This window comes from Perognathus longimembris, chromosome 17 (genome assembly GCF_023159225.1).
Source record: "Perognathus longimembris pacificus isolate PPM17 chromosome 17, ASM2315922v1, whole genome shotgun sequence".
NCBI classification, from domain to species: domain Eukaryota; kingdom Metazoa; phylum Chordata; class Mammalia; order Rodentia; family Heteromyidae; genus Perognathus; species Perognathus longimembris.
In genome coordinates, this window is record NC_063177.1 from 15,890,661 (window position 1) to 15,906,266 (window position 15,606).

General features: G+C 40.4%; 1 protein-coding gene across 1 annotated transcript in view; it reads right to left on the minus strand.

The window, feature by feature from the left end:
* Positions 1–97: 97 nt before the first annotated feature.
* The window catches only part of Pafah1b1 (platelet activating factor acetylhydrolase 1b regulatory subunit 1), a 62,895-nt gene continuing 47,386 nt past the window's right edge, over positions 98–15,606 (minus strand). Inside the window, exons 7-11 of the mRNA XM_048366456.1 lie at positions 15,165–15,267; positions 14,005–14,233; positions 12,302–12,403; positions 6,961–7,117; positions 98–3,899 (exon numbers count right to left, since the gene is read on the minus strand). Coding sequence (XP_048222413.1) covers positions 3,826–3,899; positions 6,961–7,117; positions 12,302–12,403; positions 14,005–14,233; positions 15,165–15,267 — 665 coding nt within the window. The 3' untranslated portion in view covers positions 98–3,825. The remainder of the gene's footprint in view (positions 3,900–6,960; positions 7,118–12,301; positions 12,404–14,004; positions 14,234–15,164; positions 15,268–15,606) is intronic.

The window sequence follows — 15,606 nt, forward strand, 5'->3', positions numbered from 1 at the left end:
GCCAGGGCTGGCACCACCCTCAGCAGCCTTCCGACGGAAGTCTCGCTCTATTTGATTAAGACATAAGCTATACACAAGATAAAAAAAAATTCACATCTAGTTTTATAGGCATTTAATAGTTTACCAATTGGTACAATAAGATTTTAATATGCAGAAAACATGAATAAATTTTGTTTTACACAGTCTGAGAGCAACAAATCTTACTGTAAAACACAAGAGCAGTATTATATACATTCCTTTACTGATTTTTTAAAATTGTGTCAATATCTTCAGTGAACTCTTACAATCTGGGAACTGTTTTCTCCAATTACCGTCTCTGCAATGTTCATTTGGAATCAGTGCTGGCCTTCATGTCTGTCGGGACTGATGGCTAACTTGAAGATTTGTGTTTCTATCTCTAACATCTTCCAAGTGAACTTTCGAGATGCCTGAAGGACAGGCACGACAAGAAAGCAGCTACTTACATGATCTAGTGGAAAGATAAAAAGGCCAGGCCAGGCCAGTCCAGTTGTGACTTGCAAATCCAGCTCACCCTCCTCCCCCCACCCACCCCACTGGAAAGAAAAACCAAAACTTTCCCCACCAATCTTGTACAAATCGCTTCTCTACCAGGAGATTCTTTGCATCATCTAGATGAGCACATCAGACTTATATACAGCTGGACAGAAAGAGTCATCAAGTGCCTTTCCTTCCATTTCAACTTCAGTTTCCTAAGGATTATCAAGCCATCACTGCCAACAAAAAATGATCTTTTGTTTTAGGATAGTTTTCTTCAAATTAAAAAGAGCAATTTAATGAGTGATAATTATCTGAAAGTTGACATAGATAAAGAAAGAGGCAAGCAGGAGAGAGGGCACTGACAGTGAGGAGCCCGGCGGTGAGGCCAGAGCCAGAGCTTCCAAAGGACTACTGTCCGAAGCTGGGACAGCTCGCTAACACTAGTGATTTGGGGGTAGTGCTCAGGGACACCACTGGTCACACCACACAGACAAAACAAGACGGTCTTAGTCTCCTAAAGTGCAAGATGCCATGTCAAAAGCAACTATTTTCCAAGCGATGTGTACACCCGTTTCCGTGGCTTGCGTTCTCAGAGCGCAGCTAGGATTTCTTGGGCATATTACATTAGGGTGGTGCTGGAATGTCTGCTTGCACACGCACACACATACACACACAGTCATCTGAGGATGCAATTCTACCAGATTTTTTATTTCTTAAATGGCCAATTTGATTGAGAAAGTGACAAAGCAGCAATGAACCTCTAAACCAATGAATAAAGTCCTCCACTTACAATCCAAACCAGTAACCTCATCATTGTCATCCCAGGCAAGGCACAGGTTAGACAGCAGACAGAGAAGGAACACAGAAAGGGCACCAACAGGGCAGGAAACTGCACATCTGATTCCAGATTGTGGGTGGACTGCTCTTCCCTCACCCCACTTCATTAGTCAAACAGGGCTCGGTACACATTCGGATCCAGTTGTGGACCATCCCTGAGATTCAATGTCCGCTGCTCCTTAAATGGAGGGTGTTTTGGTAACTCAACTAAGCAGCAGGCTGTGGCAATCTCCCAAGCAAGGGTAACTGTACAGAGGATCGTTCTCCTCCCTCGTCACTACCAGTCACTTCAAGCTGCAGGGGAAGCAACCCGGTGGACAGCAGCTTTGTTCCTCCACATCGCTACCATTCCTCCTCTCATCGTTTACATCTGTGAGGGATTTCTAGATGCTGTGGCTTACCCTGAAACAATTCATGTTGCTACATGCTAAAATGGAATTGAAAGACATTTACACATGAACCAATGTTAAGATGCACCATTTCTAGGTATTTATAGTTCTTGAAATAGGACAGGAAATAGCAGCAAACGAGAACAAAGATATTTTCCATAGCTTTTGGAGAAAAATCTAGTCGGAACAGCCAGAGGGAAAAGACTCCTTAACATAAGCAGGGTTGCGAGGCAATATTGTCCTGAATGTTAATCTACTTAAGGAACTAGCTTAAGATGTAATTTTTGTCCTCAAAAATAGCCATTACTTCTCAAAAACACTTCCCTTCCAGAGACAGCTCTCAGGAATTACTAAAAACAAACAAGCAAACAAACATAAAGACACAATGGAGACATTAAGCTGCTTCTAGCTATTAGGTTGCCTATTGTGTGTATGTACAGGACATTAACTCTCACCCTTTGTCTTTCCAGGAATCAAATTTCCATTAAATACATAAAAGGGGACTTTAAAAAATTCACATATTACACAAAATGAATAAAATGCTATTCAGAAAAAAGTATCGTTTGTTAAACTGCCACTGTTATTTCATTGCTTCTGTTAATTTTTCCAATGACTCATTAAAAAAATGTTGGTTAGCTAAGCAACGGAATTCTTTATTAATGAACATCAATGGAATAGTGTTCCAAAAGTCATGGACAAAAGTTCTCTTAAATCTACTCATGGGAACTCTGGATCAAAATATACTCTACTGGGGATGTGTAAAATGCTCCAGGGCTACATTAGAGGGGACAAAGGAAGTAGCTGGAAACACGTCCCACCCCCTGGGTTTTCAGAAGCATTAGAGTCAAAAAGGGTTTGTTCTAAAGCATGGTTGTGATATTCCACAGCAAGATTCATTTTACTTGTATGGTTTAGAGCTTCTTCAAAAACTCAAGACCCGAGGACATGGAGGTGTGTGTGATACACATATACAGACGTATCCACCTCAGATAGGCCCATATACTTACAAACACTTCTATATAAACAAAAGGTGAAAAACAGTACATTTTTATGCATACTCCATTAAACCCTGTCTTTAACTTTTAAAAAGAAACACAGTCGAAATGTTGTCAGATTCACTTTAAAAAAACCAACTGCTGTATTTCTCCCACTCCTTTAAAAATGGCAAACATAACCTTTTCAGTATTTTTGTCATTATGTAATGCACATTGCACATCCCTAAAAAACATAAACAAATAGTGATTTATACCATGACACTCGATGGAAGATTAAATTCTACTTGGAAGTCACATCACTATACAGTCTAATAGTATGGAGAATACAACTAGAAGCAGGTCTAGTGTGGAAAATAGAAGCTTAGACTATGACAGTGTTTATTAACCTGTTTACAAAGCATTAAGACCCAAATGGAAGAAATGATTTGCTATTAGCTGCTGAGATTTTTCTTATTTGAGATTTACAATCATTTTCTTACATAAATATACCACTATACTTTTGCTTGATAGGCCGCCAAAACAAACATATCCTATTGATTTGGCAAATGGGTCATAACAAAAATTCCAATGTGTAATCCCCATTAAATTACATAGATGGTTCTGCAGATTTAGAATTGTATTCATATTATCTAACAACTTTAGATTTATTAAGCACACTTAAGTGATGTTACATAGATACACATTTCAGAAAAAAGCCCTAATAACCACCACTTTTCCCCCAAATGAGGCCATCAAGTCAGGCACCAACAGATAGCAGAAATAAAAACAGGAATTATAATCCAACATAAATGACACTGTCAACTATTCAGTTTAGTGCCCTAGTTCAATTTATTCAACTTCTGCCCTTGTAGGCCTGGTGTGACCAATGCCAGCCCAGGTTTTTAAACCCTATGGTACTTCTAGACAACGTATGTAAATTTACAGTATACAATTTGGATTCACCATGCATGAATACTTTGTGTGTAACATTTAATAAGCTCAATCTACATCCAGAATAATTTACATGAAAGGACAATATTTATTTAAACAGAGCTCAATGGGGTAACCATGGTATCATCAGAGTGCATCCAGAGGAAAAAAGGGTGGAGGGGCCAAATGAGACTCAATCAACGGCACTCCCACACCTTTACTGTTTGATCTACACTGCCAGTAACCACATAGGGGGCCGTCTTGTGGAAATCTGAAAGAAAAAGAAAAGGCTTGTTTTCAAATCAGATTAAGACAGGTCTAATTTTTACTGAGCCATAAAATAAGAAGCCAAGTCCAAGTGTCAAGGATTTTAGCTAGGTACTGGTGGCACATGCCTATAATCCTAGCTACTTAGGAGACTGAGATCTGAGGATCATGGTTCAAAGCTAGTTTAGGCAGAGACTCTTATCTCCAAATACCTACCAGAAAACCAAAGTACAACAGTGGCTCAAAGTGGTAGATCAAAAAAGCTAAGGGAGTGGCTGGGGATATGGCCTAGTGGCAAGAGTGCTTGCCTTGTATACATGAGGCCCTGGGTTCGATTCCCCAGCACCACATATACAGAAAACAGCCAGAAGTGGCGCTGTGGCTCAAGTGGCAGAGTGCTAGCCTTGAGCGAGAAGCCAGGGAAAGTGCTCAGGCCCTGAGTCCGAGGCCCAGGACTGGCCAAAAAAAAAGCTAAGGGACAGTACCAAGACCAAGTTCAAGTTCTATAACCACACAATCCCCTAAAAATTGATAAGTACTTCGAGAAGCCTGAGTGCTTTGTTTAGTACTGACTACTACTGTAACTTCATAGAAGAAGCAAAGTTCTCATTACAGTAAATAACTGAAGATAAAGGACTAGCTTTTTTATGGATCATCTAAGACCCTGAACATGCTAGGCAAATGCTTTACCACTGAAAACCATCAATCCTAGGATTGGCTTTGAAGTTAATATCCTCTGCAATTCTGAGACTAATAGCAACTCCTTATCCATGATAAGTAGCCAGGAAGATTTCAGATCATCATTGAACTTTCTAGTTTGAGGAAGCAGCTACATAAATGACATCATTGATATATCTTTCAGTTAGCTTAAGGTAGAAAGACGACTTAGCAATATCCCAGAAGTGCCGGAGTTTTCATAGAAAAATAGTCCTTTGGGATGGAAATAGTGTTGTTGGAAAGTTATCAGACTGTAGAGTAGCAGACCTGGAGACAATGTTTAGCACCTGAGTGGTAGTCACTTTATGTTTACAACATATTTCTGTATGAAAATGAAACAAGACGTATCTGCATATCTTAAAAGTTTTTCATAAAACCTATTTTTTGTATTCTATAAAAATAGAGGGAATGATCACTAATAAAAAAGTATTTGTAACAAGAGAATGTTTTATTGGCACTTACGGTGTTTATAATATTAAACAATGTATACTGTAAAAAAAAAGAAAAGAAAAAAGAATTGCCATGTTTTGTTCTGATGGTATCTACTTATACAACACAGGCCAGTGCTTTTGTTGGAGACCAGGATTCGAACTCAGCACCTGATGCTTTCACTCATTGGCTAGCAACTAAGCCACACCTTCAGCCCAAGCCAAGTTGGTCTTGAACTTGAAATCCTTCTGCCTGAGCTTCTTGAGTGCTGGGATTGTGGGTGAACCATGTAGACTACAATCTCCATGTTTTGCTATACATACCTATTCATACCACAAGTTATCAAGCTGACCAATTCGGTTAGAAAGGCAAAATGCAAATATTAAGTCCTAAATTAACACCTCAATAAAAATGCCAAGCCCAATTAGCCCTATCTCAAAATGAGGCTCAAATCTAATAAAATGAAAAGTTTCAGCATATCCATTTACTGAACACTAATAGTCTAGGCTTACTACTAATGCTTTGTTCTTCAAATATTCCTAAGGTAATGATTAACTCATTTCACTAAAGCTTCTGGAATATTAATTAGGTCCACCACCCTGTAGTATACAACTGAATTACCTTAAATTCCAAATGCACTGGTGTGAGTGGCTTATACCTGTAATCCTAGCTACTCAAGAGGCTGAGATCTGAGGATTGGCAGGTTTTTTTTTTTTGTTTGTTTTGTTTTTTGTTGTTGTTTTTTGCCAGTCCTGGGGCTTGAGACTCAGGGCCTGAACAATGTCCCTGGCTTCTTTTTGCTCAAGGCTAGCACTCTGCCACTTGAGCCACAGCACCACCACTGGCCTTCTCTATATATGTGGTGCCGAGGATTCTAACCCAAGGCTTCATGTATACGAGGCAAACAATCTTGCTGCTAGGCCATATTCCTAGCTCCAGGATCAACGGTTCGAAGACAGCCATGGCAGGAAAATCTGTGAACTTTTTGTTTTGTTGGTTGTAGGGCTTGAAACTCAAGGCCTGGCACTGTCCCTGAGCCTCTTTGTGCTCAAGGCTAGGATTACTACCACTTTGAGCCACAGCACCACTTCTGGTTTTTGAATGACTAATTGGAGTTAAAAGTCTCACAGGGATTTTTCTGCCCGGACTGGCTTCCAACTAGAATCCTCAGATCTCAGCCTCCTGAGTAGCTAGGATTAGAGGCATGAGCCACTAGCAACCTGGCTTTTATCTCTAATAGAACTTTTATCGCTAATAAAAACTACTAAAAAAGGACTGGGAATGTGGCTTAACGGTAGAGTGCTTGCCTAGTGTGCATGAAGCCCTGGGTTCGATTCCTCAGTATCATATAAACAGAAAAGGCCAGATGTGGCACCTGTGGCTCAAGTGGTAGAGTGCTAGCGTTGAGCAAAAGATGCTCAGCAACAGTGCCCAGACCTTAAATTCAAGCCCCAGGACTGGTGTGCGTGCACGCACATGCATCCAGACTCAGATCCATGATATTGATGTTTATTAAACTTATAATTTCCAGAGTTCCTAGTACATGACAGTAGACACCTGCCAGATGGAAAGGTTTATCTTAAGCTTCTGAACACAAAATTTTGTTTTATTTTGCAGCGCAGACTACTGAAAATTATTTTTTGGGTAATTTACATACTACTGGGGAAGAAAATTCATCAGAATAACTGTTGGTATCCTTCTCAAGATTCTAGTTTTCAAAACCAACGTTTTTATTATAATGCTAATGATGGGAAAGAGTGATGGGTAGGAATTCCGTGGAGTTTGAACCTGTCTTCTCTATTCTTCCCTAACAGCACGGTCATTTCTTACTTGGAAAAGTCCCCAATACTACGTAATACTTCCCTTACCACTGGCTCTCAACATTGTAATTGTTCCAAAACATCAGGATGTATACATACCCAAGGAGGTAACAAAGTGTTCATGCGCATTGAGGGTCTTCATGCATCGCTTATTCTTGTAATCCCATACACGTAGAGTCTTGTCATCAGCACAACTCAAAATAAACTTCCCCCCAGAATGGAACAGAACTCCACGTACCCAGTTATCATGCCCCACCTTAAAGACAAAAAGGTATGTGGACTTAGCAAATGAGTAAATTATTTAAACAGCATCTATAAAATAATGTTATTACAACAAAACTTCTTTCTCTTTTTTTGCATTTGTGTGGTTTAAATTAAGGGCTCTGAGCCCTGCTTTCACTTGAGCCATATACATAGTTTTTTGCTTTAGGTATTTTTCAAATTTTCCAAGAATGAGGCTCCAAATTCAAATCTCAGTGCCATTTAAAACAGAAAGTAAAAATGGCTTTTGAGGGCATGTACCATTATTGTGTGAGCCAAGAGGAGCAGTGAGTTGGAGGATATAACTCACTGGTAGAAAACACTCACAAAGCTCTGGGTATGGTGCTATTACTAGGGTCTGAATTCGGGGCCTGGGCACTGTCTCTGAGCTCTTCTGCTCAAGGTTAGCACTCTACTACTTTGTGCACTATGTGTACCACATAGTGCTACTTCGGTTTTCTGGTGCTTAATTGGAGGTGAGATCTCCCACTTTTCTTCCTGAGTTGGCTTTGAACCGCAATCATAAGATCTAACCCTCCTGAGTAGGTAGGATTACAGGTTTGGGTCGCTGGTACCCAGCTCGTGTAGTTTTTATGTTCAAAACTAGTGCTCTACCACTTAAGCTACAGCCTGATTTTCAGCTTCTTGGCACTTAATTGGAAATAAAAACAATTTCTCTCTTTTTAAGAGCATTAGGATCAAACTGAAGGTCTCATGCATGCTAGGCAAGTACTATACAGTTGAGCCATACCCAAGTCACAGACCTCATCTTTGAAACCAACAAGCAAATAAGATAAATAACCTCCAAAATTATATACCCGATATAGGACTATCATAAAAGACATAAAAGAATAAAAATTTCCAAAGAAATCCTGAAGAAATGAAACTAGTAAGACCTTACAAACTGGGGCTGGGAATGTGGCTTGGTGGTAGAGTGCTTGCATAGCATGCATGAAGCTCTCTGGCTTTGATTCCTCAGCATAACATAAACAGAAAAGGCTAGAAGTGGTGCTGTGGCTCAACGTGGTAGAGTGCTATCCTTGAGCAAAAAGAAGCCAGGGACAGTGCGCTCAGGCCCTGAGTTCAAGCCCAGGACTGACAAAAAAATAAAAAAATCTTACAAACAGAAAGTGGAATGTATGGCCGGGTGCTTGCTGGTGGCTCATGCCTGTAATCTTGGCTACTCGGGAGGCTGAGATCTGAGATCTGTTTGAAGCCAGCATGTGCAGGCAAGATTATCAGACTCTTATCTCCAATAAACCAGTAAAAAGCCAGAAGTGGCTCAAATAGTAAAGTGCTAACCTTGTGCACAAAAGCTCTGCAACAGCACGTAGGACCTGAGTTAAAGCCCCAGGACCAACACAGACAGATAAACAGAGAAATAAATGTATACATGGGATCCCAGTAGATGGCTCACACCATACCTATAAATTCCTAGTTACACAGATGGCTGAGATCTGGAGGATTGTGGTTTGAGACTATCCCAGGAAGAAAAGTCCTTGAGATACCATCTCCAAAATAACTAACAACCTCTGGGCTAGAGGATGGCTCAAGAGGTAGTATGCCACCTCACTGATCAAGTTGAGCAAACGCAAGATCCTGAGTTCAAGCCCCAGTACCACACACAAAAAAGTTGTTATGCTGTATATATATATGAAAATTACCAAATGGTAATCTCAGAACCAAAAAGCCAGAAGTGGAGCTGGGGCTAAAGTGGTAGCGTGCAGGCTGGGAATATGGCCAAGTGGCAAGAGCGCTTGCCTCGTATACATGAAGCCCTGGGTTCGATTCCTCAGCACCACATATATAGAAAAGGCCAGAAGTGGTGCTATGGCTCAAGAGTCCAAGCCCCAGGACTGGCAAAAAAAATAAATAAATAAAAATGCAGTGCTTGCCTTGTAAAGTGCTAGCCTTGAACCCAAAAATTCAGGGACAGCATCCAGGTCCTGACTTTTCAGGACCACCACACACACAAAAACAGGATTAGAGCTGAGCACAGCAACACATGCCTATGGTCCTTATGCTTAGAAAATTGAGGTATCCTAATTGAGGATCCTAATTTCAAGGGACATCTAGGCTATATAATGTATTCTAGGCAAACTTAAACTATATATCAAGATACATGGAAAACCAAAAATGCAATCCAACAATAAAAGATAGCCAAGGAGAGAGGTCTTTTGTCCTACTTTAAAATACTTTGGTCTATTGTGCTCTATAAAATATACCAGTCACAAGAGGTAGAAATCTTTCTTTTTGGTTTTTTTGTTGTTGTTTGTTTTTGTTGATCCTAGGGCTTGAACTTGGGGCCTAGGTGTGATCTCTGAGCTCCATTTTGCTCAAGGCTAGCACTCTACCACTATGAGCCACAGCTCCACTTCTGGTTTTTTGGTGGTTAACTAGAGATCAAGAATCTCATGGACTTTCCTGCCTGGGCTGGCTTTGAATCTCAATCCTCACTCAACTTCCTGAGTAGTTAGGATTACAGAAGTCTTTCTTATAGAGGATTCACTAAGAAATCCAAGCATGTTTCTTATGGCCATACCAAACACGAAAAAAGTACTGGGGCTGGGAATGTAGCTTAGCAATAGAGTGCTTGTCTAGCATGCACAAAGCCCTGGATTCCATTCCTCATCACCACATAAACAGAAAAAGCCAGAAGTAGAGCTGTGGCTCAAGAGGCAGTGCTAGCCTTGAGCAAAAAAAGAGGCCAGGGACAGTGCTCAGGCCCTGAGTCCAAGCCCCAGGACTGGTAACAAAAACACAAAACACAAAAACAAAAAGGGGAGGGGGAAGGGGAGGGGGAGGGGGAGGGGGAGAGGGGGAAGGGGAAGGGGAAGGGAAAGGGGAAGGGGAAGGGGAAGGGGAAGGGGAAGGGGAAGGGGAAGGGGAAGGGGAAGGGAAAAAGGGGAAGGGGAAGGGGAAGGGGAAGGGAACTCACTTCAGCTGAATAACAGGAGCCAGAATTCTGGAGAAGTTCACAATGAACTTGCTGACTTTCATTTATTTTATTTTTTTGTCTGTTGTGTGACTTAACCTAAAGGCCTGGGTGCGGTCCCTGAGCTCAAGGCTAGCACTCTACCACTTTGAGCCATAGCTCCACTTACTGTGTTTGAATGGTTAACTGGAGATAAAGAATTTCACAAGGCCATTTTTGCTGGGACTAGCTTCAAACCATGATCCTCATATCTCAGCCTCCTGAGTATCTAGGATTACAGGTATGAGTCACCAGAGCCTGGCTGCTTTCTCAATTTATTTTTTGGCAGTCCTGGGGCTTGGACTCAGTGTCTAAGCACTGTCCCTGGCTTCCTTTTGCTCAAGGCTACTACTCTTTTACTTGAACCACAGTGCCACGTCTGGCTTTTTCTTTTTATGTGGTGCTGAGGAATCGAACCTAGGGCTTCATACATGCAAGGTAAGCACTCTACTGCTAAGCCACATTCCCATCCCCCTCTGACTTTATTTTTGCTTTCTAATTTTAAATAAAGGATTGCAACATAGTGTAAAATGACTCCACTCTGACATTACTAGAGTTTAAACTTTTTTTTTGGGGGGGTGAGGTGGGGAGGATCTGTGTTTGAACTCAAGAAAGGCAAAATGTTAGCTAGATTCTGACAATAAAAAAGCTAGGCATAGTGATAGTGTCACCCCAGCTACACATGGCTCTTCTCATCAATTCCTGATGATGCCTCCGCATGTCTATCATATTCTATGGAGACAAGTCGCTTAGAAGTATGGTTAGTACCTATACACTTTCTAAACAAACATGGATGCCAAATCACTTTCTAAACAAACATGGATGCCAAATTATTCACAATTCCTCTGGGAATTCCTTTAGGCAAACCAATGTGTCTCTTAGCACTTGTATATCTTCAACTGGAGATCTCAATGCTCCTAGTGAAGTAAAGAGAGGTCTAAGCAAAAGGCCTTGTTAATAAAGGACATTCTTTAGTTTGCTAATGTGTTTGAATTGGTATGTTCCAGAAAAGTCTTACTCTCCTTAGATGACTGATTCTTGATTTTCCTGGATTGTGTCCACAATGAATTTGTTTTGGCTTATATTTAACATCTTTGTTAGAGATTTGAATGCCCATTTTTTTAAATTGTATTCACATCTGATTTGCTTTCTACTATGTTAAGATTAATTCTAGGGGCTGGGGATATGGCCTAGTGGCAAGAGCACTTGCCTCGTATACTTGACGCCCTGGGTTCGATTCCCCAGCACCACATATACAGAAAATGGCCAGAAGTGGCGCTGTGACTCAAGTGGCAGAGTGCTAGCCTTGAGCAAAAAAGAAGCCAGGGACAGTGCTCAGGCCCTGAGTCCAAGGCCCAGGACTGGCAAAAAAAAAAAAAAAAAAGATTAATTCTATGCACCTTATGTGATTTTGAGGCTACATAAACCATGTGTTAGTTGTATTCAGCACAGTAGGGCTTTGTGACAGGAGTCTCCCTGCCATCTGGTAGTTCTCTAATAAAGACTCCAAATTTGGCCTTTAAAGTGGTGGCTTTTCTATTCTTGTGACTGAATCTATCATAGAATAAATACTAGGGGAAAATATGCACCTCCGAATCATAATGTAAGAATGAGTAATTTCACCGGGCACTGGTGGCTCACACTTGTAATTCTAGCTACTCAGGAGGTTGAGATCGAAGCCAACCCGAACAGAAAAGTTTGTGAGACTCTTATCTTCCATTAACTACTCAGAAAAAGCCCGAAGTAGTGCTGTGGTTCAAGTGGTAGAGCACTAGCCTTGAGCACAAAGAGGCTCAGGGACAGCACCCAGGCCCTGAATTTAAGCCCCAAGACTGGCAAAAAGAAAAAAGAAAAAAAACAAAAACAAAAACGAGTAATTTTACAATAATGTAAAGATACAAATACCTCAAAAAGTCTGTATAAGCCACAGGAGGTATCATATAATTTTTAAAGATGCAGTAGGCTAGAATCGTCCTTCTCAGCATAGAGTGATTTTGTAGATTATGTAAATTAGCATTCTATAGAAATAATTTTCATGTTACTGCAATGGTGGGTTTACAAAAATGAAAGGAAAAGCATCTTTATAAGGTTACTTTAAAATCTTAGAATAATTGAGATTACTTAATAAGATATGGAGTATCTAATCCAAAGAAGCTAAAAAGACAGTGAAGATGACCAAGAAGCAAGAATATCACGCAAACTTACAAGAGTCATAAGGCACATGCCAGTACTGACGTCCCACATCTTAATAGTTTTGTCTCTGGATCCAGATAGCAAGAATGGCCCAGGTTTGCCACTTTTTTTAGTCTATAGAAAACAGAAAAATTAATTTTCCCATGTAAGAAGGTAGGTATGTACTGTAAATGGCTTCTTTGTAGAATATTTCCAGTACTTTACAAAAATTTGTTTTTATCTGTTAAAACATGTAAGTCTTTGCACACTATACCCAGATTATATACATAAATCTAGGTAACACCAACTGATGATGAATTTACTGCTCAGGACCTCTATGATCTGGGCTGAGTGACTGAATACCTTCCTAGTATGTACTAGGCATTGGGTTTGAGCCCCAGCACCATGTCTATAATCAAGAAGGATTCTTAAGACTAGGTATAGTGGCTCGTGACACTTGAGAGTCAGAAGAATCTCAGTTCAAGACCAGCCAAGGCAAAAAAGAAGCAAGACCCTGACCCTATCTTTTTTTTCCTTTTAATTTTATTGTCAAGGTGACACACAAGACCCTATCTTAATAAGCCAAGATAATGAAAAATGCCTGTGGAACCCAGTACAAAGGAATTTTAAGGTAGGAAGGCTGAGATCTAAGGCTGGTCAAAATATGAGATCTTATCTAAAAAATAACCAAGGCAAAAAAGGACCAGGGGACACGGTTCAAGTGGTAAGAGTACCTACCTAGCAAGCACAAGGCCCTGAGTTAAAATCTCAGTATTTATAAAAGAAAGACCTCCAAAATGGGCTTGGAATGTGGCCTAGTGGTAGAGTGTTTACTTAGCATGCATGAAGCCCTGGGTTCGATTCCTCAGTACCACATAAGCAGAAAAGGCTGGAAGTGGCACTGTGGCTCAAGAGGTAAGTGTTAGCCCGGAGCAAAAAGAAGCCAGGGACAGTGCTCAGGCCCTGAGTCCCAAACCCTAGGACTGGCAGCAACAACAACAACAACAAAAAAAAAAGTCTAAAACTTTAATTTTTATATAAAGTCCAGCCAGGATAGGTCCATGTGGTAAGTAACAACCACCACAGAGCAACATAAAGAATTTAAAAGTATTGAGTAGGATATAAACACAGTGTTTGAGCACTTGTCTGGCATGCTTAAAGGCCTGAGACAGGTACAAGTGGTGGGGAGGGGAGAAATGAATGCGATAAGCCAGCCAAAATCAAGAGAATCACAATAGAAGATTTAGAGTGATTTCTTCAATTTAAGGTACAATATTAGAAATCCATGATAAAAAAGCCTGTACAAAAATAAATAATTTTGACTCATTGTTAATAGAAATGTCGTTCTGTAATTTTTTGGCTATTTGTGTTTTGAGACAAAGTCTTGCTGTGTAGCAGAGGCTGGCCTTAAACTCAAGATCATTCTGCTCATAATTCATGAGTGCTGGAATCACGGCTATGTACCATAATGCTTGGCTTCAAATGATCACGTTTATTCAAAAGAATCCCCAGCCTCAACACACATCAAATCAAGGCTCATCTGACAGCAATAATAATCACTAGTTAAAAAATAGAAGCCCAACTACATGTTGCAAAGAGCAGAGTTTCAAGATTCAAATTCTAGGATGCAGATTCTTAAATCCATTATCAGATCTAAAATGGAAAAACAGAAACTTATGTAAGGCTCTAAGATTTCAACAACTAGAGCATGAAATAGTATGTGTATTATATTGTACCTCAGATCCTGTTGCTTCAGAGATGGAAGAATATGAACTTTCTGGAGCCCAGGAAATGCATTCCACCACATGCTCGTGTTCTCGGAGCTCAGCCTTGCATTCCTTTGTTGCTACGACCCACACACGCACAGTCTGGTCATTGGAACAGCTGGCTATCAGAGTGCCATCCTGATTTGGCCGCACCATACGTACCCATTCTCTGTGTCCTGTAAATGTCTTCACACAGTAGCTGTCAATATAAGTAATAATTTACATTGTGAGTGACAATCATCAGTATTCTTTCCCCAAGTGACACAAAAATAGCTATGCATTAGAATAAGAGAATACCAAGGTAGATAAATCACACATAAGTCAACAGAATAAACATAAAATCCTGGTTAATACAAGATAAACATAGGCCAGAAAGTCAAATACCAGATAATACAGGCTGACAGGGAGATCACTAAAGAGCTAACCAAATCAATAAAATCAGAGAAAGCAAAATACACAGAGGAATAAAATGTTTTAAAATGTTTCTAGCAATTCTGGAAAAACAGTATGCATTACTAACCTGGGCAAAACCAAACAGTTATGGACTATAATCATTAAGTGTAATTCTAAGCTCAGGATAACATGGACATACTAACACAAATGCTACTTACATTTTAATTTAAACCCAAAGGAATATTTATTACTTAATGGATGGGGGGAGGTCTTTTTTTTTTTTTAAAGTAGTAGTAGTGCTAGGAAGTAAAGCCAGTGTCTTGTGCATGGCTTGAGGGCTAGGCAAGTGCTCTACCATTGAACTCATATACTTCCAGCCTTTAAACATACTTTCTTTTTTTTTTTTTTTCCTTCCCTTCCTTCCTTCCTTCCTTCCTTCCGTTTCGTTTTTGTTTTTTGGCCAGTCCTGGGCCTTGGGCTCAGGGCCTGAGCACTGTCCCTGGCTTCTTTTTTTTTTGCTCAAGGCTAGCACTCTGCCACTTGAGCCACAGCGCCACTTCTGGCCATTTTCTGTATATGTGGTGCTGGGGAATTGAACCCAGGGCTTCATGTATACGAAGCAAGCTCTCTTGCCACTAGGCCATATCCCAAGCCCTTAAACATACTTTCAAAGTACATAACTTTGCAGTATAAAAACTGTCATGATGATCATTCTAGATTCATTCAACTAAACTTACCCAGTTTGCACTTCCCACATTTTTATAGTTTTATCCCGTGAGGCAGACACTATATGATCTCCATTAGGCATGATGGCTACTGAAGAGACATTGTGGTCATGGCCTAAAACACATAACACAGTAATGTATTCAGCAATATATCACCAAGAACAATTAGATCTCAGTTCAGCATGGATTTTTCCATGGTGTTTTAAAAAGCCACAGCAAGTGTTTTTTTTGTGTGTGCAGATCGTAGGACTTGAACTCAGGGCTTGAGTCTTTCCCTGAACTCAAAGTTAGCATTCTACCACTTGAGCTACAGCTCCACTCCCAGCTTTTAGCTGGCCAATTGGAGATTAAGAGTCTCAAAGACTTTCCTGGCCCAGGTTGGCTTTGAATCACAACTCTCAGATCTTAGCCTCCTGAGTAGCTAGGATTACAGGCGTGAGCCAACAGTACCTGA